Source organism: Cebus imitator, unplaced genomic scaffold, assembly GCF_001604975.1.
Source record: "Cebus imitator isolate Cc_AM_T3 unplaced genomic scaffold, Cebus_imitator-1.0 Scaffold173, whole genome shotgun sequence".
In the NCBI taxonomy this organism is placed as follows: Eukaryota; Metazoa; Chordata; class Mammalia; order Primates; family Cebidae; genus Cebus; species Cebus imitator.
Genome location: NW_016107488.1, coordinates 1,256,259 through 1,281,037, shown reverse-complemented (window position 1 = coordinate 1,281,037; position 24,779 = coordinate 1,256,259). Strand labels below are relative to the sequence as shown.

The following is a 24,779-nucleotide window of genomic DNA, read 5'->3' as shown; positions in this document are numbered from 1 at the left end:
AAGATTCAGAAGAAAAAGGTGCATTGTCCTTTAGAAAATGATGAAATTATGAGTAAGTAGTTAAGAAGTACAGATAGTCAATAAATACATAAAAAGATGATTAACCTTATAGAAATCAGGGAAATTCAATCAAAACAATGTTACATTATTATTTTTTTTAATCTAACATGTCAGTTTTGCTAAAAGCTGCCGAGAATATGGGGGAAAGAGTACTTTAATATTCTGTTGATGGAGGTGAAAATTATTACAACCTTTTGAAGGGCAGTTTAGCAGTATAATTTATTTATTTATTTATTTATTTATTTATTTTTGCCCTATCTGCCATATTCTCATGTATGCTGTAATGGGCTGAATAGTGGCCCCATAAAGCTCAGAACCTCAGAATTTGACCTGATTTGGAATAGTCTTTGCAGAGGTAATTAGGTTAAGGATCCTGAGATGAGATCATACTGGATTTAGGGTAAGCCCGAAATTCAGTGACTGGTGCATGATGAGTGAAAGGAGAGAGAGATTTGAGACAGAGAGGGGAAAGCCTGGATGAAGAAAGAGTCAGGAATTAGATTCATCAAGCTAAGGAATGCCAAGGATCCCACAGCTATCAGAAACTAGGAGGGAAGCACAAATCAAATCAGATCCTCCCTCAGGCTATCCAGAAAAGCTGCACTGCCAACACCTTGACGTTGGTCTCTGGACTCCAGAACTGTGAAAGAGTAAATTTCTGTTGTTTTGAAGTATCAAGTTTGTAGTAATTTGATAGGACCTCTGGAAACCAGTACATGTGCACAAAAATATGTATAAGCTTGTTTTGGCAGTGTTTGTTACAGTAACAAATGAGAAGCAAAATAATGTTCATCAAAAGTGAAAGTTACGTAAACTATGGCCTAGTGAAGAATATTATGCAGCAAATGAGGTATATATGTATACAGACATTAAGCTGTCTATCATGTATGATTAACTGATAAATTTAAAACATATACAGAGGTGGTTTAACAATCTATCAGAAAAACTCAGAAAGGATACATAGAAAATCTTTGTGGAGGGGGAAGTAGATGGGAACAGAGGTGGGGATGGCAGGATAAGATACTTTACTGTTTTTCTATATATCTGAATTCTTTGATTACAGTAAATATATTTCTGTATTTGAAGTTTTAAATTAGAAAAATACTTAGCTTAACCTCTCTTCAAAACATGCAAAATAAAAACTAAAAGTTACATAGTTATACATAAATAGTGATTTGTGGGTAACCCCCCATGTAGTCACCGAGGAAGGAGAGCTAAGCAGAATTCTGGCACAATTAAGATCTGAAGAATATCTCAGTTTATAGTATTACTATTCAGTTCCTTTTATATAATCGTTTATATAATCATATATTAGTTTATAGAATTAGGGCTTGAAGATTATCTCAGTTTATAGTGTTACTACTCAGTTATTTCCCTTTATATAATCCTCTATATATAATCATGTATTGGTTCACAGCATGAGTGCCTAAAGAATATCTCATCACTCAGTTATTTCCATATATATATATATATATATATACACGTATATGTCCTAGTTCATAATCGGAGAATGCCTAGAGTAGACACAGTGCAGAGCATGAATTGAGGAATAAGCAGCTCATAATTGGAGGAATGCCTAGAGCAGACACAGTGCAGAGCGTGATTTAAGGGAAGAACAGTTATACCAGGACAAGAATCCATGGCCCAGGCAGCAGCATTCAGTATCATAAGGGTACCGGCTGTATGGCAGGGTTGGGGCAAGAGCCACTCCTCCTGATAAAGGAGTTGTAGGACCTTGCTCCAGTTATTGTGGAATGCTGCCCTCAGACCGGCAATCCCTGGAGTATCCGAGGGCTCAAAACTCCTCTGGATAGTCGCACCTTGGTGACTGTGAACTTTATCAGCTCTTGTTACTGTGCTGCTCTAAAAGCATCTTCCTGTAGAACTCATTGGAAGCTGCCAGCAGGTGGCGGTAACTCTAACAGCTCTGTCACTGCTGTGTGACTTAAAGCATCCTCCTATAAACCTTCTTAGAAGTAGCTTGCCCATAGATAGAGGTATTGCACACTGCACCCTCCTCACTGTGCATGGCCCATCTTCATGCTTCAGTGACCTGATGGGGGTGGACCCCTTACTGTACACAGCCCGCTTCCTTGCCTCGATGACCTAATGGGAATGGACCCCTTGCTGCGCACTGTCCATCTCCTAACCTAGGTGATCTAATGGGGGCGGACCCCTTGTTTTATTGCTCACGACCCTATCACTATCCTTAAAGATGACTTCACTCACTGCCCTGCCTCCTAACCTATACACAATAAATACTGCTGCTTTTGGACATTCAGGGCCTCGCCTTACTCCGATTATAGGTGGCTTGGCTCCGCTGAGCCCAGCTGCATTTTCCTTTTACTTCTGTGTCCTGTCTCTCTATTTCTCAGCACCTCAGCACAGCATAAGGGACAACCCACGACCCTGTGGAGCCCTCAGCCCTACGGTGATTTTTGTTAATGGAAGAAATAATGCAGTACATCATTAACTATTTTATAATTTTTAAAGCACTGCCAAATACATAATCAAATAGATTTGTTCTTCACCTGCCCTAAGAGGAACTGAGGGGCAAAGTGATTCAGAGACCTGCCTGAAACCTCACGCAGATGATAGGAGATAGAATTGGATTGACATCTGGCACTTCTGACTCCTAAGTTTCAGTGTTGGTTTACTGTTTTAGTATATGGGTCCCTAGTGGAAACTATCATGTTTGGCATATAAGGACATTGTGAATATTTAATCAAAATTAATCCTGGCCTCCACTTAACTCCATGATTATAAAGACCCGAGTGATTTCCTAGTAATAAGTGTATGGTGAGACCATTGGAGGATCAGGTCCTTCTCATTACCTTCAGAAGGGAAGAATTAAGGAAATACAAGGGGTCAGGTTGGGAATTGTGTGTGTCCTTCTTCGAGGGCACAACCAGAGAATTTTAGAGTTAAAGCGAGGAATTTTACAGTCCATCATTTTACAAATGAGGATATTAAGATTCAGAAAGATCTATAATTTGTCCACAGTAATACAGCTAGTTAATGCTAGAGACAAGATTAGAATGCAGTTTTCCAATCCTTTGGATATTTTACTTATATGTGCTGATTCAGTGCAATAGGTACTCTGTTTACCATGCACGTTTTTCTGTGAGGTACAGATTTTTCTCATGCGAACTTGGAGGCTGTCTTACAGCTTTAAAGGAAAATTGAGTATCTGTTCCTTAATAGATCCCATAAAGTATTAGGATTAAGTGTTTGGAAACGTAGATAAGGTTTAATATTAAAGGGTAAGATGTTTAATGCTTTCATTTTTTTTTTTAGTGGATTCTTCAGATTGCTCACTTTTTAAAAAAATAACGAGGGAAGTAAGTATGGTTTCACGTGGCTAAGTCAAGCATGTTGCGTGTTTTAAAAATTATAGGTCATCTGTTTTGGAAATTTTGTAGATTAAGAAATTTTGGCAAAAATATTTTCACAGTGTTCATTTATATATCCAGCTTTCCTAGGTCATTTGTCTGGTAGACCATTCCACAGACCTTTTCACAGTTCAGCTGCAGTTCTGAATTCTCAATTTGTGATCTTGTTGAGGGAAATATTATTATTTAATCTCTGTGAAAGAATATCTCCTGTCTGTCTTTTCTTTAATTGGTATAGGTCCAATTCTAAAATCTGTGAAATTTGGAAAATATATTTTAAAATTTTTTCAGCTATAAAATTTTTCATTTACCTTGTCTGGTACTTTCTTGACATCCTTAAACAAGTTGTGTAAGGTGTGTCTTCTTATTAGGAAACTGTGTTTCTTGAGATTTATAAAGAATTCTCTATGCATAAAAAATAAAAATGTTCCTTTTAAAATCAGAAAGTAGCCACATTCTTCACTTGAACTCTGCTTGCTTAGTGGAAAAACTTTTAAAATTAGGATTAGAAAGTTAACATGAGCGAATCAGCTTTGAAATATATTTAAGCAGCATAATCATCATTAATAGTATGGTGATATTTTGGCCCAAGAGTTGTCCTTTATTATACCTAAATATAATTTTGAATGTAATTTTATATTTCACAATACAGTATATTACTTTTTATGAAAAGCAACTCCCCTGATTAAAATAAACCTCTTTAAACTCTCAAACTTTTAGTTCCATAGTTGATAATCGTTTTTAAAGAATATATAAATGTTCTTTTAATGCTTGACATATAGTTGGTTTTATGAGCTTAATAGTAAAACACTAAGTTTTAAAGTGAGATATGACTCATTTGTCAGGCAAGAGTCAACTTAGTAATTTTCTTTCATGTGTAGGCATGCAAATAAATGAATTATTTTTCTTTATAGTTGGTAACTATAAACATACTATCTAATGACACACCCCCTGCATACTTAACACATAAACTCTCACACACGTTACATCCATGTACATATTCCCATTTTTGCTACCTCTCTCATCTACCCAGTTTTCATTTTTCTTAAGTAACCTCAATTTTTATGATATATTGCTATCTAAAGTACTTCTATTTAACAACATAAACTAGTTTGACTCTGTGGTTCTACAAAAGTGGAAAATACATTTACCAAATCAATAGTCCTTGATGCTGACTATGTGTCAAACAGGGATTGTTTTTCTTTTTAAATACAATTTTCTGGGCCTTATCCTCATGCTTTATATGCAGGCATGGGAGAGGGGATGCAAGAGGCATCTATGCTTTCTCAAAATAGGCAGTTGATTCTGATGAGCAGCCACACCACACAAAAAAATTTCAGTTTGTTTTGGAACTGTTAAATAGGAACACTAGATGGTGCTGTTTGATAACCTGGAAATAAATTTGTATTGTACCCAGAGTATGCATTCAGGGATCAATTTAAAATGAATTGCATGTGTATACTTCCTTAATTATCATGAAAAGTTAAGCTTACTAGAATTATAAAGGAAAGCACAAGAGCAGACAAATCTTGACAGAAACCAGAAAAGAGTGTCTAATAAAAATTTTTTTTTTTTGAGGCAGTCTCGCTCTGTCGCCAGGTACCAGGCTGGAATGCAGTGGCATGATCTCGGCTCACTGCAACCTCAGCCTTCCGAGTTCAAGCAGTTCTCCTGCCTCAGCCTTCCGAGTAGCTGGGACTACAGGCGCATGCCACCACTCCCAGCTAAGTTTTGTATTTTAATAGAGACAGAGTTTCACTATGTTGGCCAGGATGGTCTGGCTCTCTTGACCTCGTGATCTGTCTGCCTCGGCCTCCCAAAGTGCTGGGATCACTGTGCCTGCCATAAATTATTTAAGTGGTGAAAATTTTTAAGTGGTGAAAGTGTTACCTCTTAATGAGCATCATTTTTTAAAACTTTAGGATTTAAGGGTGTGACTCATAATTTAGTGGATGAGTAACTTTCTTCATTTCTTAGATACTTTATCTTAGCTTTCCATATGAAATAGTAAAACCTCTTACTATAGAATAAAGTATAAACTTTAGAATAAAGAATAAACTTCTTTATCCAGCTTCATATACCACAGGTGATTAAGAAGAGGTCAAGAAATATTACATTATCTTTTCCATGTACTGTGACTATGGTGCTTAAGATCCGAACACTTTTTTCATGGCAGCATATAGTCTTTCTGAAAAAAAGAAAAAGGAAAAGCATTTTTACTTTAAAGAAACTTTCCTTGATAAATTGCAACAAAAGCTGTTAATTTCTTTCTGTTTCACTTTTGATAAAATGTAATTAACTGATTTTGAATGGTTACTGTTTATTAAGCCTTGTTCCAGTTTGCTAAGCACAATCTAAACATGTCCTTTAATCTTTACAAGAAGGCTGAACTATATTACTTGCAATACGTTATTGTTTCTAGTTCGAAAATGGAGGGAATTGGCTCAGAGAGGATGTTACTTGCATGTAGAACTCATTGATAGGAAGAATGGGATCCTGAGTTTGATTCCAAGTGTCCATGCCATAATCTCCTAACCTGATATGGTACGTTTGAGTACCAATATTTCTGCCACTTTTCAGAAAAGTTATTTAATCAAGCTAAAAACAAAAGTGAGCAAACAGAAATGTCATTTATTGATTTACCTCTAAGAAAATGAGTAAATTCGTTTATTTCACTCAGAAGCAGATATTTTATTGAACTGCTACTATATGTCTGCCTCTATGTAAAATACCTGACAGAATTGTTTAAGTTGGTGGGGGACTCGAGAAAGGTATCCACTTAAAAGTATAAATTCAGACCTGACAGATGGTATCAGAACTGTCTTCCATCAAAAGTAGAAATGGGATCACATTTTTATGGAGGACTGTCAACAAATTAGTAACTTGAAAGGATGCACTTTAAAAAAGACAATCTCAAGAACAAAAAGAGAAAAAAGATTTAAAAATTTTTAATTATATAGGAAAAGATGCCTTTTGACACTGCCCCTCATCCAACTAGAGAGGGATTAAAACAAGTGATGATAAAAGAATAGGCTGGGTGTGGTGGCTCACGCCTGTAATCCCAGCACTTTGCGTGGTCAAGACAGACAGAAAACTTGAGGTCAGGAGTACAAGGCCAGCCTGGCCAACATGATGAAACCCCGTCTCTAGTAAAAATACAAAAAATTAGCCAGGCATGGTAACACCTGTCTGTAGTCCCAGCTATTTGGGAAGCAGAAGCAGGAGAATTGCTTGAACCCAGGAGGTGAGGTTGCAGTGAGCCGAGATCATGCCACAGCACTCCAGCCTGGGTGACAGAGCAAGACTCTGTCTCAAAAAAAATAAAGGAATTCATAATTTGGTAAGAGAAAGATAACTTTTTTTTTTTTAAAGTATACAATTTGGAATCTGGTGGATGTGTTAGGTAGAATTCTAAAGATGCAGCCCAGTGCAGTGACTTACACTTGTAATCCCAGTCCTTTGGGAGGCCGAGGCAGGTGGATGACGAGGTCAGGAGTTTGAGACCAGCCTGGCCAACATAATGAAACCCCATTTCTACTAAACATAAAAAATTGTGGTGGCTCACGCTTGTAATCCCAGCACTTTGGGAGGCCGAAGCGAGCGAATCACCTGAGGTTGGGAGTTCGAGACCAGCCTGACCAACATGGAGAAACCCTGTCTCTACTAAAAAATAAAAAAGAAAAATTAGCTGGACGTGGGGGGCGCATGCCAATAATCCCAGCTACTTGGGAGGCTGAAGCAGGAGAATCGCTTGAACCTGGGAGGCAGAGGTTGCAGTAAGCCGAGACTGCACCATTGCACTCCAACCTGGTCAACAAGAGCAAAACTCAGTCTCAAAAAAAAAAAAAAAATTAGCTGGGCATGGTGGCACGTGCCTGTAATCCCAGCTACTCGGGAGGCTGAGGCAGAAGAATTGCTAGAACCCGGGAAGTGGAGGTAACAGTGAGCCAAGATCGTGCCATTGCACTCCAGCCTGGGCAACAAGAGCAAAACTCAGTCTCAAAAAAAAAAAGAAAAGAAATTTAGCTGGTTGTGGTGACAGTTACCTGTAATCAATCCCAGCTACTCAGGAGACTGAGGCTGGAGAATTGCTTGAACTCGGGAGGTGGAGGTTGCAGTGAGCTGAGATCATATACTGCTGTGAAGGGACTTTGTAGATGGGAGTTAAAAGTTATGCTTATCAACTGACCTTAAAATACGGAGATTATCCATAGGTGATGTGTGTACAGGTCAGCTCAGTATAATCACATGAGCAGCAGCAGAACGCAGAAACGTTTGTCATAGAATTGCAGAGAAAGGGAGCAGAAGAGAGAGGGGAAAGTCAGAGAGGGTCTAACAGAAAGGATTTGTGTGCCATTGCTGCTCTAAGATATGGGGCCCTATGAGAAATGGCAAGAGAGGATCTAGGAGCAAAAAGGATACCTAGCTGACAGCCAGCAAAGAAATGGAGACCTCAGTCACACAACTGCAAGGAAGTTGATTCTGCCAGCATCCTGAATGAGCTTAGAAGCAGATTGTTCCCCCAGAGCCTCCAAATAAGGAAGATAGCCCTGCTTGTACCTTGATTTTAGCCTGTTGATGCCTGTGTTAGACTTCTGACCTTACAGAATAGTAAGGCAGTAGGTGTTTTAAGTTGCTAAGTTTGTGGTAGTCTGTTATAGCAACAGTGACTAATACAGAGAACAAATTTCACCCTTATTCATATCTCACACCATTAATATTATTTTGTTTATTCCCCTCCAGTCGTTGTTGATATGTGCCATTTGCTTAATTGTAAACCTAATAGTGCACATTTATTTTTGGATCCTACTACTTTGCTTAACTTGATCAAATATATTTCTCTGTGTCACTACATAGTTTTACTGATTATTACTTTTAATAGGACTGTAGTGTTCCTTTGAGTAGATGTAGCATGATGTGCTTAACCTGTTGGACTTTCTAGATTTTCATTATTATTAAACTGCAGTGTGCCTTTCCATGCATATGACCTTTCTTATACTTGAAATCATTGGAGTAAATTCTCAGATATATCATGACTGGGTCAAACGATTATGAACATTTTTATAACTTCTGTTATATATTGGCAAGTTTTAAGTGACTTATCAATTTGAAAGTCCTTAGTAAGGATAAGAGAACCATGTTCACTGAAATCATAATTAACCATTAGTATCTTTTCTTTTGATACAGTTTTACTCTGTCCCTCAGGCTGGAGTACAGTGGCGTGATCTTGGCTCACTGCAACCTCCACTTCCCGAGTTCAAGCAATTCTCATGCCTCCGCCTCCCAAGTAGCTGGGATTACAGGCGTGTGCCACCATGCCCAGCTAATTTTTTTATTATTAGTAGAGATGGGGTTTCACCGTGTTGACCAGGCTGGTCTTGAACATCCTGACCTCAGGTGATATGCCCTCCTCAGCTTCCCTCCCAAAGTGCTGGGATTACAGCTGTGAGCCACCACGCCTGGCGGCTAGTATCTTTTTAAAATACATTTTTTGCCAGTAGGGAGATGATAATTGGTGGAGAGTTTAAATTCAGTGGTTCCTAATTTGTTCAAAGAATTAATGTGTAAGCTACTATTAAGTATTTTGGCGAGGGAGGGAGGATAAGACGCTAAAAAACTGCAGTACCTGATGAAGAAGTAGGAGAGTGCAAAACAGTTATAATGAAGTTAGTCACATACAAGTCATAATCTCTTAAGAAGATAACTTCATGTCAGACTATTTTTATACCAACTCAATTTTTTTTATCAGCAGTGTATTCACAGTCTACTGATACGACATTCTTATTTTCTGCACCTATCATGCTGATTTTCTAATAGCTGTTTAAACCATAATTATTGTACAGTTGATTGTTCTCTTTAGTTTCCAACTTATATTCCATTAATAACATGCAAAGTGAAAATTTTTAGTTAGAAAAAAATGTATGGATAAACGTATTTTGATTGAGTAGAGAGACTAAGTGCTAACTTACAGTATTGTACATACTTCAGAGCCAAGTGGGCTATTGGACTCAGAATGAAGTCTAGCTAATACTGAAATATAAAGTACATATTTTCTCTGCAGCTTTATGCCTTTAGCTTGCTCACATGTAAGGAAGCAATGAGTTAAAGTAAAATGACAATAAATGGGAAGTTAGGATTCTAGAGCCTATTGTGTTATTAACTATTACCTCGAACATGTCACTTAACCTCTGGGCTTCTGTTTTCTGTTCTATAGAAAGGGGGATTGAATATGTTGATCACATAAAAATTGATCAATTGATCTTATAGGAGCAGTATGAAAGCACTTTATAGGCAGTGAGGTGGGCTATTAAAAAAAGGTACGTTATAGAAATCATTACATTGTCTGTGACTGGTATGGAAATTAAATGAGGAAATTTCTATAAGCACCCAGAATTGACCTGGCACATGGTAAGCATTCAGCATTAGCCAGTATGAAAATAGAGACTAAAATTCTGTTTTTGAAAGTTAAACTGCTTTAGAATCTGTACAAAAATAAACTGTACTTTTAAGTAAGCACGTGCTTTTATTTTCTAGGATCAAATCTAAATCGCTGTGGTTTCCGAGGCTCTTCATACCTGGGTATTCCATTCAATCCATCAAAGGTTGGTTCTGTTTGGGTCAGAAGGAAGCAGAAGTGATGTAGGGATGTTTTAGTGAGAGAGAAAACTAAGAAATTACACAGAAAAAAACTGGCTTCCCAGTTTCAGTGTGGCGAAATGCTGTCTAATAATATGTATTATAAACTGAAGCCCTTTAAAGGAAACCTATACCTACTTTACTTCCTCAAAGAAGTGCATTTTCTTCCAGGAAGAATACATGCAGCACATAAACCCAGAAATTTCTATTAATTCTTACAAAAAAATTGTCTTAATATCATGTATCTGTGTGTAAAAGTTATTGGTGATTCCCTGAAGAAAGGAAATAGAGCACTGAAGTGTTCTGATGATTGCTCTCTAAGAAGCCGGTAAACTTCATTGTGTTATAGAAAGTCTCCACATTTAGTTCACATTTCTTAGGAGTAAAAGAAAAAGCCCTTCTAAAGGCGGTGATTGAAGACCTAAATAGTGATCATTTAATGACTTTTACGGGAATTGGCGAACTTTTTCATGGTTATATCCAAAGACTTTGATACCCACGCATGCCAATATAAAAACAGTGAGTCCTAGCAGAGGGCGGAGCTTTATTTCTTCTTCAAAGAAGCAGACCTAGAAGAAAATTTTTAGGTGTTTCATGTGTGCATAAAATACCAATATTTTTCTACAGTAGAAAATGGAGAAAAGCATCGTTTTTTCTAAAGAGGCCTCATAACATAGAAACTTCTTTTTTGAGGCCTCTTTATATGGTTATAAGCCAGTATCTTGTTGGGCTGTGTATATCAAGGTTTGTATCCACTTTCAAGGTAAATGAAGAGCTGCCAGTTATTTCTATAACGTGCTTCAAATTTTTGGAATAAATAGTAATTTTGGAGAAGATGACATGCTTTGATAGAGGTACTACTTTGGCTTTCTTCCTCTGCCTTAAGCTGTCAATCAGCTTGCCTGTGTCAAGGTCATACGAATTTACCAGCAGGACTCCAATTATGGGTTCCCACTGCACTTAGCAGGGAATGAGAAAACAAAGGATTCATAAAATTTGTTCCTTTTCATGCCTATCAGATTTTCCAACTTAGGTTAATCCTGAATAAAGATAGTCACAATGAACAGAATATCTGAGTGTCATGCCATTGGTAATGATGGCCGTTATATAGTACTATACCATAGATAGATATATACCTATATTTGTTGGTGTGCCTTAATAACATTACTTTTACAATATGATCCCCTGACTGACTCCTGCACCAAGACATTTTCAAAATAACAGGAGTAAAATTGAAGAAGAAACCATTATTGTCCTTGGTTCACAGAGTCTCCTGAAACTCCTTTTTGGACCTTCAGTCACTTGGGACCCTGTCATCTTCTGGGCAAGCTAGGTCCCACTTTGGGCTGTATTACCTTCATCTGAATTCTGGGTGGTAAAAGGAATTAGATATTTTAAGTGGTATCACATAGAGCTGTCACTGAGAGTGGTGGCTGGGAGTCCAGGAGACAGATTAGGCCAAGAGAATGTGAGGAGGCACTTTGGATTGTCCAGTACAGTATATGAATAAAATACTGTCACTGATTTTTCTTGTGAAACCACCAAACTACCTATGGACCATTCGTTGACTTACCTGATAAATGCTTGGAATGTTCATTGCCTCCAGAGCTCTTTTTGAGAAACACTGATGGATCTTTCCACTATTCTCACTATTTTCTTTCATTAATCCCATATTCTCTATCACATTTTGTATTGTCCTTAATGTGTACTCCGGAATTTTCCATCTATAATTTGCTTTACATTTCCTTCTACCTGTAATGCCGCCTCTTCATCTATACCTGCACAAGCTCCTCTTCTGCAGAAAAGAATTCCGGTTTAAACCCATGTATCATTATCCCTCCCTTATGACTGCTTATTACATTCTGTTGTAATTATTTGAATAGACTTATCTTCTGCCCTTAAGGTTAAGGTCCACATTTAATTTATGTTTGCATTCCCTACAGTTCTTTTAACGTAGCAGGCGTTTAAGTACCAAAAAGTGAAATACACAATAGAAATTCTAAGAAGTCTATTGTAAATATTGAATAGAATAGCCAGGAGAATGAGAGCTTAAGTTCTAAGGAGGAACTTAGGATGAAAGATGTAAAGATAGAAATTTGCTTGGACCATTTGTGAGACCATATAACTGTGTATCTGGCCAGGATCCATGACTCACACCTGTAATCCCAGCACTTTGGGAGGCTGAGGAGGACGGATCACTTGATCTCAGGAGTTTGAGACCAGCCTGGGCAACATGGTGAAACCCAGTCTCTACATAAAATACAAAAATTAGCTGGGCGTGGTGGCACGTGCCTGTAGTCTCAGCTACTTGGGAGGCTGAGGCAGGACAGGAGGATTGCTTGAGCCTTGGAGGCAGAGGTTGCAGTGAGCTCATATTGAGCCACTGCCCTGCAGCCTGGGTGACAGAGCAAGACCCTATTTCAAAAAGGAAAAACGTGTATCTAAAGGTGGGTAGGTGGGGTGTGTTCAGATTATTATAAAAAGGGTAGTTAACACCATGCAAACTCATTCTGTGAGGAACATAGGAGGTCAGTATGTAGGAAAATCTTATGATTAAGTCATGGGTGGGTTTTAGACCCTTGAATCTTGACTTTAAAGAACTAGTGGCCCCTTTGATATTTGCCTTGTACTTAATCATCATTAAGATAGCTAACAACTTTTTAGACAGTAACTTATTTAATCTTCACCATAACCCAGTGAGGTATAGGTACTAATATCTTCATGTTCTAAAATTAGGAATATTAACGCAGTAAGAAATAGAACCAGGATTTTATGCCTTTCAATTATTGTAAAAGTTTACATTTATTAAAGAAGGCAGAGGAGTTTATTTTAACCAAAATCGTGGTACAGATTTTATCTTTCTACTTTTATAAGCAGTTATTCCAGCATTTGAAGCTATTACTGGTGAACACACACTAAAACAGAAGGGATTCCTATGAGAAGATGAGTTAACAATATACTCTTATTCTGTTAAAAGTAAAACTTTTTTAAACGTAGAAATAGTACAATGAAATTTTATATTTTTCAAGTGAAAACATCTTTTGACATAACCAATAAATAGGATTCATTGATTATTTGAAATTGATCATAAAACTCAGTGCTTTTTTATGTTTTGGAATGTAAAGCTATTTAGCATAATAAACCATTTTTAATTCCAGTTTTATCTATGCCATTGCCAACTCCCAGGTTCTTTATAGGGTATCCTACAAGGAGTCACATATTTTATTAAGTTTAAGAAATCTTTGATAACTGTAATTCTCTTTTTTAAAATTTTACTTTAAGTTCTCAGATACATGTGCTAGACATGCAGGTTTGTTACATAGGTATGCATGTGTCATGGTGTTTTTGCTACTCCTATCAACTCATTATCTAGATTTTAAGCCCTGCATGCTTTAGTTATTTGTCCTAATGCTCTCTGTCCCCTTTCCCTCCACCCAGTGACAGGCCCTGATGTGTGATGTTCCCCTCCCTGTGTCCATGTGTTCTCATTGTTCAAACTCCCACTTATAAGTGAGAACATGCGGTGTTTGGTTTTTCTGTTCCTGTGTTAGTTTGCTAAGGAAGAGGGTTTCCAGCTTCATGCATGTCCCTGCAAAGAACATGAACTCATTCTTTCTTATGGCTGCACAGTATTCCATGGTGTATATGTGCCACAGTCAAATCATTTGAACTAATCTGACACATATTGTGGTAATATGAGTTTCCAAATGTGACTTCTTTGTTTGCCTGGATAATTGCTAGTCTAATAATCTTTCCTTGGAAGCATAGGATTCATCACTTTTTACAGGCAAAAATCATTTGGGCTCTAAATTTTAAAAGTTACACTATTTTATTTCTAAATAAAATACAAACAAAAAGAAATACAAAGAAAGCTCCAAATACTAAATCAGTTTTCCAGTTTTAATTGTTTTAGTATTTGGAGCTCTTTGCTTTTTTGTTTTTTTCATTTTGTTTTGTTTTTTGCTATTCCAAGAGCCAATGTTTTACTAATGACTCAAACTTTATATTAGAGCAGAATGACAAGATTTTCAACTGTATCCTTTTAAAATTTCTTATATGGCGATCACTACTGTGTTATTTAATTTAGATTTGTACTATATAAAATAAGTTTTGTTGGCCAGGCACAGTGGCTCACGCCCATAATCCCAGCACTTTGGGAGGCTGAGGTGGGCAGATCATGAGGTCAAGAGATCGAGGCTATCCCGGTCAACATGGTGAAATCCTATCTCTACTAAAATACAAAAATATTAGCCAGGCATGGTGGCGCGCATCTGTAGTCCCAGCTACTTGGGAGGCTGAGGCAGGGGAATCTCTTAACCCTGGGAGACGGAGGTTGCAGTGAGCTGAGATAGTACCACTGCAACTCCAGCCTGATGACAAAGCGAGACTATTTCTCAAAAAAAAAAAAAAAAAAGTTTTGTTTTAGAAATCCTTTTGTCTGGAAGGCTGTATGCTTTTTTGACTTTATAGACTTATAAGTAATAGTGTTGATTTTGGGTTTAAATAATTTAGTCAGGTATGGTGGTTTGTGTCTGTTGTAATCCCAGCTACTCAGGAAGCTGAGGCAGGAAAATCATTTGAGCCCATGAGTTGGAGGCTGCAGTGAGCTATGATTGCACCACTGCACTCCAGCCTGGGTTATAGATAAGACCCTGTTACCCACCCCCCAAAAAAATCCAAAACAACAAATAATAAATAATTTGGTTTACCTGAATATCATAGCTGCTTCCATAATGCCTGAGGTATCAAAGAATTTAAAAATTAGGTAGCTTGAAATGTGTGTAATCATATTCATGTTGAGACATATATAAAATGGAGGGTTTTTTTTTTTTCCTTAATAAGATGTCTATAATAAGTGTAAGCCACATTTAATTTTACTGTTTTCTAAAAACATGTCAGATTTCTTAATGAAATAAGTTTTCATTTCGCTTCATTAATTAGTACTATATTAATTTTGTATTTAGACTCCTGGGACAGCTCATCCTTATGATAGTGGCCACATTGCAATGACCTACACTGGCCTTTCATGCTTAGTTATTCTTGGAGACGACTTAAGCCGAGTAAATAAAGAAGCTTGCCTAGCAGGCTTGAGAGCCCTTCAACTGGAAGATGGGAGGTATGAGTGTTTCTTTGTTACTCTTTTTGTGATAAACAAAAATATTTTGGAACTAAAAAATGAATACAACACTATACTAGATCTTTAGAGGATCATACTCTTAGAACCACCTAAAGTTTATAAGTTACATAATTAAGTGCATAATCAAAAAAGTGACCCAAGATTTCTTCCGTGAGTGAAAATAAAAGTAATTACAATAGCCAGACTCCTTTCTCTTCCTTTTTAACAACAATGGGTACATAGATAAATGGTTGAATAATTTCAGGATTAGAATCTAGTTTACATTCTAGATGAAAAATGGATGTTTTGAAGTATGTATATATTTAGTCTGAACTTACAGTTCCTTGTGATATGTTGATTGGGGAAAAAGGGGTGAACATTCAATATTATATTCCAGGATAGGTAGTTTCTATGACAATTTTAAAAGATAGAAAAGGGAGTTCATATGTTCATTAATAATTAGTGATTCACTTGGTGTGTCTAAAGATGAATCTTCCTGGAGTTTTAAGGTAGAAAAAATTAAGTCTGAGGAGGGATAAAGCAGTAGTGAAAAGGCTAAAGACTGCAGACAAATCCTGCTGTGCTCTTAACTCTTTGTGCTCCTATCTACTAATAGCTCTCTTTTCCTGTCAGTGCTTTCAAAACACTGCTCTTGATGAGGCAAAAATTAATGGAGACAAGTAGAATAAACTGACATTAATTGGAAACACTAAGAAACTATTCACTTCACATATATGACTTATATCTCAATGTTTCAGTGTTGTCTTTGATTACTACTTCCTTATTCTTGTTTAAAAATAAATATGTATGCAACATACATTGCTGCCTCTCTACAACTAATATGTGAAAATTAAAATACAATATGATTAATCAATTTAATGGTTATCTCTATATACATTTAGAAGAAATTTTACATAGAAAAACTTGGGCTTGGAAATTTCTTACTACCCAGTAGGTCTCAGGTTTTACCTTTTACTTTTTCTGCCATTCTCAAGCCAGTGTGCTGCAGCTTTCCCTGGCTGGAAGCAAATAAGCTTATGCTGAGTCAGCATCTGGGAAGCAGTAACATGATAGTGTATAAAACTACCCGGAAGTCATAAGATTGTAGTAGAATAATGATTTAGAGAAAGTTTTATATTATTCAAGCTAGTAATCTTAATCTTTATTGAATAATACAAGTAGAATAATTAGCAATAGATTTTTCTGTCATTAAAGACACAATGGAGGTATTTCTAATCCCCATGCAAAAAAAAATCAGACACCATTGTTCGTGGAATATCATATCGTTGTTATTGTTTTCAGTTTTTGTGCAGTACCCGAAGGCAGTGAAAATGACATGCGATTTGTGTACTGTGCTTCCTGTATTTGCTATATGCTCAACAACTGGTCAGGCATGGATATGAAAAAAGCTATCACCTATATTAGAAGAAGTATGGTGAGTCCTGTTGATAAAATTGACTATTAAGGTTGTTTTTGCTGGTACATGAGGACTGTATTATAGTGTATATCTCATCTCTTCCACCAAGAATTTGTAAATAAGAGCATTAAGATTGCTTTTCAGGTAAATTGTGTATCAGAACACAGTAAAGAAATAATCTTAAAGGGCTGATTGACTCCTTGGCCATTAAAATTTAATTTGATTTTATCTAAAGAAGCAATGTCTTTATAAAAAAGGGATTGGTTGACTTGTACAAGAAAAAGAAGTAAAATCCGAAAGTCAAATATTGACAGCCTGTTCTGTAACAGGAGATAGTAGAGAGTCCTGTCAAGCAAACTGGAAGATTATGGTATGTTTGGTGAGACTATAATCTTTTTATTAGCATTAGTAAGGAAAGCTTAGTTTCAGCCAGAACTATCCTTTGCTCTGGCTAAGGATATCCTTTGCTGTGTCCTCTCTGTAATAAAGGAGAAATACAAGTACTGCTTCCTAGATTTATTATTTCCTAAATACGAAGTTTTTCATTTTATAGATTAGAATATTTTAGGCTGTTAATTCAACTTTTAATAGGCAGTATATCAAAATGAAAATGTCTGTGAGTTCCTAAGACAAATGGAGTTGCATTTAAGCAGTTAACTGTGGATCAGATTTTTGTAGAATCTACAACAGCACAAATTTTTAAAAGCTTGTGGATACAGAAAGAAGAGACCATTAAAGGAGTTTTAAGAGGAAAAGAGATTTATGTTTGATAGGAAGGTGGGTGATAAGAATTTTTGGTATGGATAGTACAGAAGTAATACTAATACTGTCTTCTCAGTGCACTGTATTTGGAGGCACAGCAAGTTAATTTGCCCTATTTCTACTCACTTGGTTAAGGTAGCATATGCCAGAGTTTTCTCCGTTAAGTTAATGTTTTCCCTTTTGTAATTATTCATTATCTTATGGTGAGATATCTGGAAACTATAAATATTCAGTCAGTTCCCAATCGAATTTTTATCCAGCAGTGTTGTTAGTACGCATTGATGATTTTCCAGCTTTAGCATCCTTCTTGTAAATATCAGTTAAAATTCTACTGTTTGAAAAAAACTTTCTCTCTGCCTTTGTTTATTTATTTACTTAAACTTACTTACTTATTTATATCTCTGTGGACTCTGGATTCTTATTTAATTCAATGGGTTGGAATCTGTTACTGTCATTATTTCGATGCTCAGATTGTCCCGGATTAGGCCTATGGAAACCCCTTTGAGTAGACTCTATGCACTTTTGACATGTTCCCTTCATTCTTTGAAGACCTCCTTGCTTCCTGGCACAAGATATTCCAGGTTTATCTTCTACTTTTCCATCCTCAGCTCTGGAATCAGTCATTTCATTGAGGAGCCTTCTTGTTGGAGGATAGGGTTTAGAAACCAGAATCTGGATCCTAGGTGTGCTCATTAGTATTGAGATGTCATTACTTCTAGGCCTTTTCTCAGGCAGAGATAGGAAATGTACGTATATCTGTTTGTATACATAGGCATCCCCTTACAGTCACACACACACACAATCTATATTTCTGTGTCTATTTATATATCTGTGTATTAAAACCGTGAATCTATAATGATGCCTCAAATTTCAGTCTGACACCCACAGGGCTTATTTTAACTTTCCTTCTTCATTTGTGACTCCATTCTCTGATAGTGACACCAAGCCTGGCTCCCATTACCCAGAATACTTTGGTTCTTTTTGTTTTGATTTTGAGAATATATAATCAGAATACTGTATTTGAGAAGTACTCCAGTTCTTTTATTTCCCACCTTTGTATGGTTATGTTATTTATTTGAAATATAGTTAGGTTATTTGTTTCTCTTTGAATTCCATTTTAGGCTTTTCCTTCACTTAGCCCTCCCCTGCCCACAACTTTGTTGACTTTATTTACTTGTATGTGAAAAACTAATTTGGTTCTTAACGTCAGAACTATACAAAAATATATATTCAGAGAAGTATGACTTTTTGCTCATCACCCTTCCTGTCTTCCACCCTCTTAACTCCCATACTTAACATCTCATTCCCTGTCACCCTGTACGTAGCCATCCTCATTAGTTTTCAGTTTATCTTTCTTACATTTCTTATTGATGAGAAGATATGTATTTTTTTATTTTTTTTTAAAGACAAAGTCTCACTCTGTCAACAGGCACCAGGCTGGAGTGCAGTGGCGCAATCTCGGCTCACTGCAATCTCTGCCTCCTGGGTTCAAGCAATTCTCCTGCCTCAGCCTCCTGAGTAGCTGGAACTACAGGCCCACGCCACCACGCCCAGCTAATTTTTGTATTTTTTAGTAGAGACAGGGTTTTACCATGTTGGTCAGGCTGGTCTCGATCTCTTGACCTTCTGATCCACCCACCTCGGCCTCCGAAAGTACTGGGGTTACAGGCGTGAGCCACCACGCCTGGCCGATATGTATATTTTTAATTCTTTTTCTTTCTTCGTAAGGTAGCACACCATACTCTTTTTTTGCTGTTTGCTTTTTTTCACTTAACAATATAGCTTGGTACAAAAACAAAACAAAAACACCAATACAGTGTGAAAATTACTCCTTATCAGTTCAGAGAGATTTTTCTTTCTTTTTCTGATAGTTTCCTATCATAATACCACTGTGGAAAAAGTGTCATATATTTTTTTCAAATATTCTACATTCAGAGCATGTATTTTGCAATTACAAATAATGCTGTAATTAATAGCATTCTGCATGTATATTTATATATTGTTATGGATATATCTTCAGGGTAAATTTCTGATAGTGGAATTGCTTAATCAAAAGGTAAATGCATATGTAATTTTATTAGAGATTGCCCATTTTCAATCCAACAGGGATAGACCAGTTTGTTTTCCCACCAATGTAGGAGAGTACCTGTTTTCACATAGCCTCACCAATAAAAAGTGTTACACTTTTTTTGATTTTACCTTTTTTTCTGGTGGTAGAAAAATTATATCTCAGTGAATTTTTAATTTTGCTCCCCTCCTCTCATGATTTTTCATTTTATCATTTTTTTTCTTATGAGTGTAATTGACCATTTTCTTAACTTGAGGGAGGGCCATACAAATCCAGACTGCAGACAAGTTAGCCTTTGGGCCATTGCTGACCCCTAGTTCGAGTCCATTATTTTGCATTTGCTTTTTTTTTTTTTTTTTAAATTCAATTTTAGTGTCTGTTCTTTTTCTTTGCTTGACCTTCTTTTGAGCCACTTTCTCTTTGACCTTTTTTACTTCTTTATCTCATGTTTATTCTCTTGGCTGTTTTCTGCTTTTTTCAGTATCCCTTATTGTATTTTCATTTGAGATTATTCTTTGTTAGTCATCCTGTAATTTAGAATTTCTTTTTTTTCTTTTTCTATTTCTTTTCTAACACTATTTCTCTTTTTATGTCTATGGCTTGTTCATCTGTTTTTAACTTTTAATTTCCCTTTTTATTTCCTAATTCTTGTTTGAGGATAATGTAATTGAGTTTAGAGTGCTATATTACAGTTTTCTTCTGATTCATGCCTATTTCTTGGGAGTAGAGGCAGATTTTCATATACTTAGGTGTTTTCATTTCATTTGCTGTGTTTTCATCTCACAGTTACTTTGTATGTTAGTAATTTCTTGGAGTTTTTTTTTTTTTTCTTACAAGAATTCCTAGTTTAAGGTTACTCTCCTTTCATTGTAACAAAGTATGGTTCCTTTAATGGGTGGCTTTTTTTTAGTAACTGGGGTTGTTCCGTGATCTTTCTGGTAGGGAAAAGGTTCTCTTTTGTTTCTCAGGTATCTAAATTTTGCTCTTTTGAGTTTTCCTTTATCACCTGATTTTCAAAGGGCTTCTCCTTTCTTTTTTAACTTTATTCACCAAAATTTATACCCTTTGACCTCTGCCACCTTGAATTTTCTTTTAAGTCCCTTCCGCATGGTCAGTGCTGTGTTTACCAGGCCTCTTTCAGAACAGGCTATCCTCACTTTGCATGATAGTGCCAAACTATAATGATAACAAGCTAAAATGTTACAAAGTGATTTTAATCATCAGTGGGAAAAATTATGATTGTTTTGTGACTTTTAAAATTTTTGCCCAAACATTGTGAACTCTTCCTGTCAGTTATAAACGTATAATGTTTTAAATAGTAAAATCAGTATATAGTATGCTATCATTTAAAACATTAGAAATAATGAGAATATTGCCTTCTCATTATGTAAGTTTTAAGATGGATTATTTTTTCTGTGTCTTGGCGAATGATCATAATCTGAGTTTCTGTTGTCTTCCAACATTGTATGTTTTATGTTTTCAGTGTTGTGCAATATCTCTGAGAATTCCTTTTATGTGAAGTTTTTTTGCCAGGAGCAATTCCCTAGAACATCTTCACCTTTTTATCACAACCCCTTCCCTTGCTTATAGATGTTTCATCTTCACTTAGTTCTTCTGATTATATACCTAAGAGTCTCAAACAGCAATATCGTCAACATTCCCATAATAGCTGTTTCTTCTGTAACTCCGATTTTAATTTCACACCCAGTGTTACTGCTTTTTATTTCTTTACTGCACTTTCATCTTTGTTGGCCAAGCCCCTCTTTTTGTTGTGCCTTTTAATGAAACATCATGTGGGTTTATCACTGAGAGACAAAGAGACAACACAGCCATACTCTGCTATCTGTGTGTGAACTGAGTAACATGTAAAATGACCAATTCCTAACCTTTGAAAAAGGTGGTATGATTGGTCAATGATGGCGATGCATATCTGTTATTTATGTAGTGATTTGCAGACTGAAGAGCTAGCAATGAAGGTTTGTACCTTTTGCAATCACAGTTAATACGCTGCTTTGGTTACTGAAATTTGAATCATGTTGTGTTATTTAGCTAAACCATGGTAACTGGAATGTGTGCATAAGATAATCATGCAAAGTGAGAACTACGTTTATTTCTCATATTTAGGGTGGACTTTCTCTTTTAGGCAGTGATTTTAGATCAGTCTCGGACATACCATTAGCTCCCCTCTTCTCATGGTTTTTCATAGTTCACCCTTGCTGTCTGCAAAGGGGTGTCAGAGATGCACTAGATGGCTTGCTGGGATTTGATGTTTCTTTTTCTGTAGACAGGTAATCTGAAGTTTGAGTGTGTCTTCTTGCTTTGCTAAGGTTTGAATTTTCAAAGTTTTATTGTTCTTCTGTTTTGATTTTGGAGTGTATGTGGGGAGATTCAAATAATGGTGCCCAATAATGGCTACCATTACGCTCAATGACCCCAAACTGCCTCAGAGTAGACTTGTTTCATGTTTATAATGTTCTATCAGTGTGAAATCCTTACATTTTCCTCCAACTCATATATACTTGCAATGTGAAAGGAGTAAGGTTTATATATAGTTTTTTATTGAGTAGAGATTGAGTATGTAGATAACTTTGAACAATCTATTCTCAGAATGTGCCTATTGTATGAATTTAGTGATTTAGTCTGGTGAATAAGAAGACAAAAATCAGGTACTTGAAAATGCCTAATTCTACTTGTCCGTGGGGAAAAATGCACATTTTAGAAGATATAAAGGAGAAATAAAATTAGAAGAAACCAAAAAAACTTAGTGCTATGGCAATTTATTTATTCATTTATTAATATCATTATTATTTCCCTATTAAACTGAATGATGTTTTTCTTTTTCAGTCCTATGACAATGGACTGGCACAGGGAGCTGGACTTGAATCTCATGGTAAGACGTCTTAAATAAGTGAACATGTAGTTTCTTTTGTTCCCTTAGACAACATCTTGGTGTCTTCAGTATGGAGAACCTCAAAAGTTTTTCTGAACCCTTGGTGCAGCCTAATTATCTTCTTTGTCACTTTCCTCCTTCTCTTTTGACACCATATGATCTATCTGAAGCTTCTTTGGTCAGTAATAATTCAGATATTATTTAGGCTGGGATGTTCATATGATATTTTCTAGTAACCTATTCAAGTGTTAGCTGTATGAAAATATCTTGGGATTGTTTCTTACTCTATTGTTAGAAAACAACAGGTTTTCTTTTTTGGTGTAACTCTAAAAGGCTAGACCAAATACAGACTATTAAACGTGAATGAACAAGTTCATGAAGAAATGAAAATTCTTATTTACCTTCCTTAATAAAGTTATTCTTAGTCATAGCCATGAAACATTTTGCTGCTCAGTGCAAACATTAATACAGCTTTTTCTTTCATGTTTTTTTCTTTTCAACTTGTGGCAGAACCAGAATAATGATGTGATAGTCACTAAGTTTGTCAGCACATCAGTAGCCTGAATTCTCTCAAGTTGAAATTTCCATTTGGAAATAAGTAAGCTTCCATTCTTCTTTTCTAAAAAGAAAGAGGCTGGGTCATGGAGCCTCTCTGAGTGAATGTCAGTTCCCTCCTCATCACAGCAGTTTTCTGTATGATTATTTGTTATCTCCATCCCTTTGCTAGCATAATGGAGCAGAAAGAACAGATCAGTGTTCTGGTCTCAGCCCTGACACCAACTGAGTGACCTTGGCTCCTCACTTAATTTCTCTGAGGGTTTCCTCATCAACAGAGTAGTAAGAATTGCATCTTTCTCTAGGATTGTTGTTAGGATTATAAGAGATATGGGAGAAAGTGGATTTTATAAAATCTGTATAAAAAGATTGGAAATTATAAAATCTTATAAAAGGATATTTTTAACAAATATTCCTTAACCCCATAGCCTTGTATATACTCTGGGATTTTATCCTATCAAGTATTTCCTCCTCTTCTCACCTCTTCACTCGCTCCTTCAATATAGGTAGTTGTAGAGTGTGTGTTTCTAAGGGGTATATAGAACACTTCCATGGCGTTTCCTCTGAAGCCATACTATAATTATGACACCATAATTTTTGTGTGTGCATGAGTCTCTATGAGATGGAGGTTGGGAGGAGCTAACAGTAACAATTATGTTACTAGTCATCGCCAGATGATCAAGAGGGATATAGTTATAGTTGCACACAGAGGAAATCAGGCAACTCTGAGAATTTCTGAGAAGACAGGATCTGGTGTTCACTATCGTAGTTGGTGTTAGTGTGCACCCTGGCTGAGGAGTCACCTCACCTGCTCAGGAGACCCATGAGACAGCTGATATTATTTCACATTGGGATTATATTTTCTGGAATATTAAACAAGGGGGCTGCCCAAACATGACACTGTCTAATGGGTCCTGTCAGGGAAAAAAGTCTTCCTGAGTTATACAAGTCATGATTTTGAGTTGGTATGATTTGAATAGGTCGTACCCATCAGGATCATCAGTGATGGACTATAGTTCATGCCCAAAAGCTTACATCTTCCTTCTATGTGTAAATTTGGCTTGGTGGGTTTGAGGCCTAAAGCCCTAGAGGAAGGCCTTTTAATCAGAGTGTCGCAGTGTTCTTGTATACCTTAAATAGCTTATTATACCAAATGTAGCCCCTTCAGTCTTTGGAGCAACCAAACAGAACCTCGGGATCTGGAATCCCTGGTAAGGTTGTCTCTGGCCAGGAGCATCCTCCTCAGTATTACAGTATGGCCTACAAATACCAAATATTATAATTTTCTTTGTGTGCTGTGAAGTTAGCTAGGAAGTACTATCCTAAAGGATTTTGGTTTCATTTTCTTTCTCCTTCTCATCACTACACTGGAAAATGAAACCTCTTTCTAAAAAGTAGTCCTGCAATTTGGCCACCTCATCAAGTCATTGTGTTCTCTCGTTTTCTTTTTTTTGTTACTGTCTTTGGAAAAGTGGTCCAAATGTACTATTCACCTTTCTTCACAGATGACTTGTTCTGTAATTCTCTGTGTAAGCCTTCAGCAACTTACAAAGTTTGTCTTTGAAAGTCATGAGTATTTCAAATCGAATGTCTTTTTCTCATTCCTCATATTTATCAAAGCATTTCAGCTATTAACCTTCCGACATCACATTCCACTTGTCCCAATTCCTCATGAATTAGTACTGGTTCCTTCACCATCTTTGTTTCTTCCTCTCATTTCAGCTTTCTTCGTTTCTTTGGATTGTTCTTCCTAAATCTCAAGGCTTTTGTACATGCTGTTTCTTGTACATTCTTCCTCCCTCATCCTCCACCTCCAGCATACACCTGGTTTTCTTTCACATTCTTCAGATCTTGGTTCAAGCTCCCTGTTTAAAATTGCAAAC

General features: G+C 36.5%; 1 protein-coding gene across 4 annotated transcripts in view; it reads left to right on the top strand.

Annotated features, from left to right (window-relative positions):
• Window positions 1–24,779, top strand: part of PGGT1B (protein geranylgeranyltransferase type I subunit beta) — a 56,270-nt gene that overhangs the window by 12,527 nt on the left and 18,964 nt on the right. For all 4 annotated transcript variants that reach the window (XM_017544891.2, XM_017544892.2, XM_037744417.1 and 1 more), the window contains exons 3-6: window positions 9,987–10,054; window positions 15,053–15,204; window positions 16,507–16,639; window positions 22,296–22,341. In XM_017544891.2, the coding sequence (XP_017400380.1) occupies window positions 9,987–10,054; window positions 15,053–15,204; window positions 16,507–16,639; window positions 22,296–22,341 (399 nt within the window). The remainder of the gene's footprint in view (window positions 1–9,986; window positions 10,055–15,052; window positions 15,205–16,506; window positions 16,640–22,295; window positions 22,342–24,779) is intronic.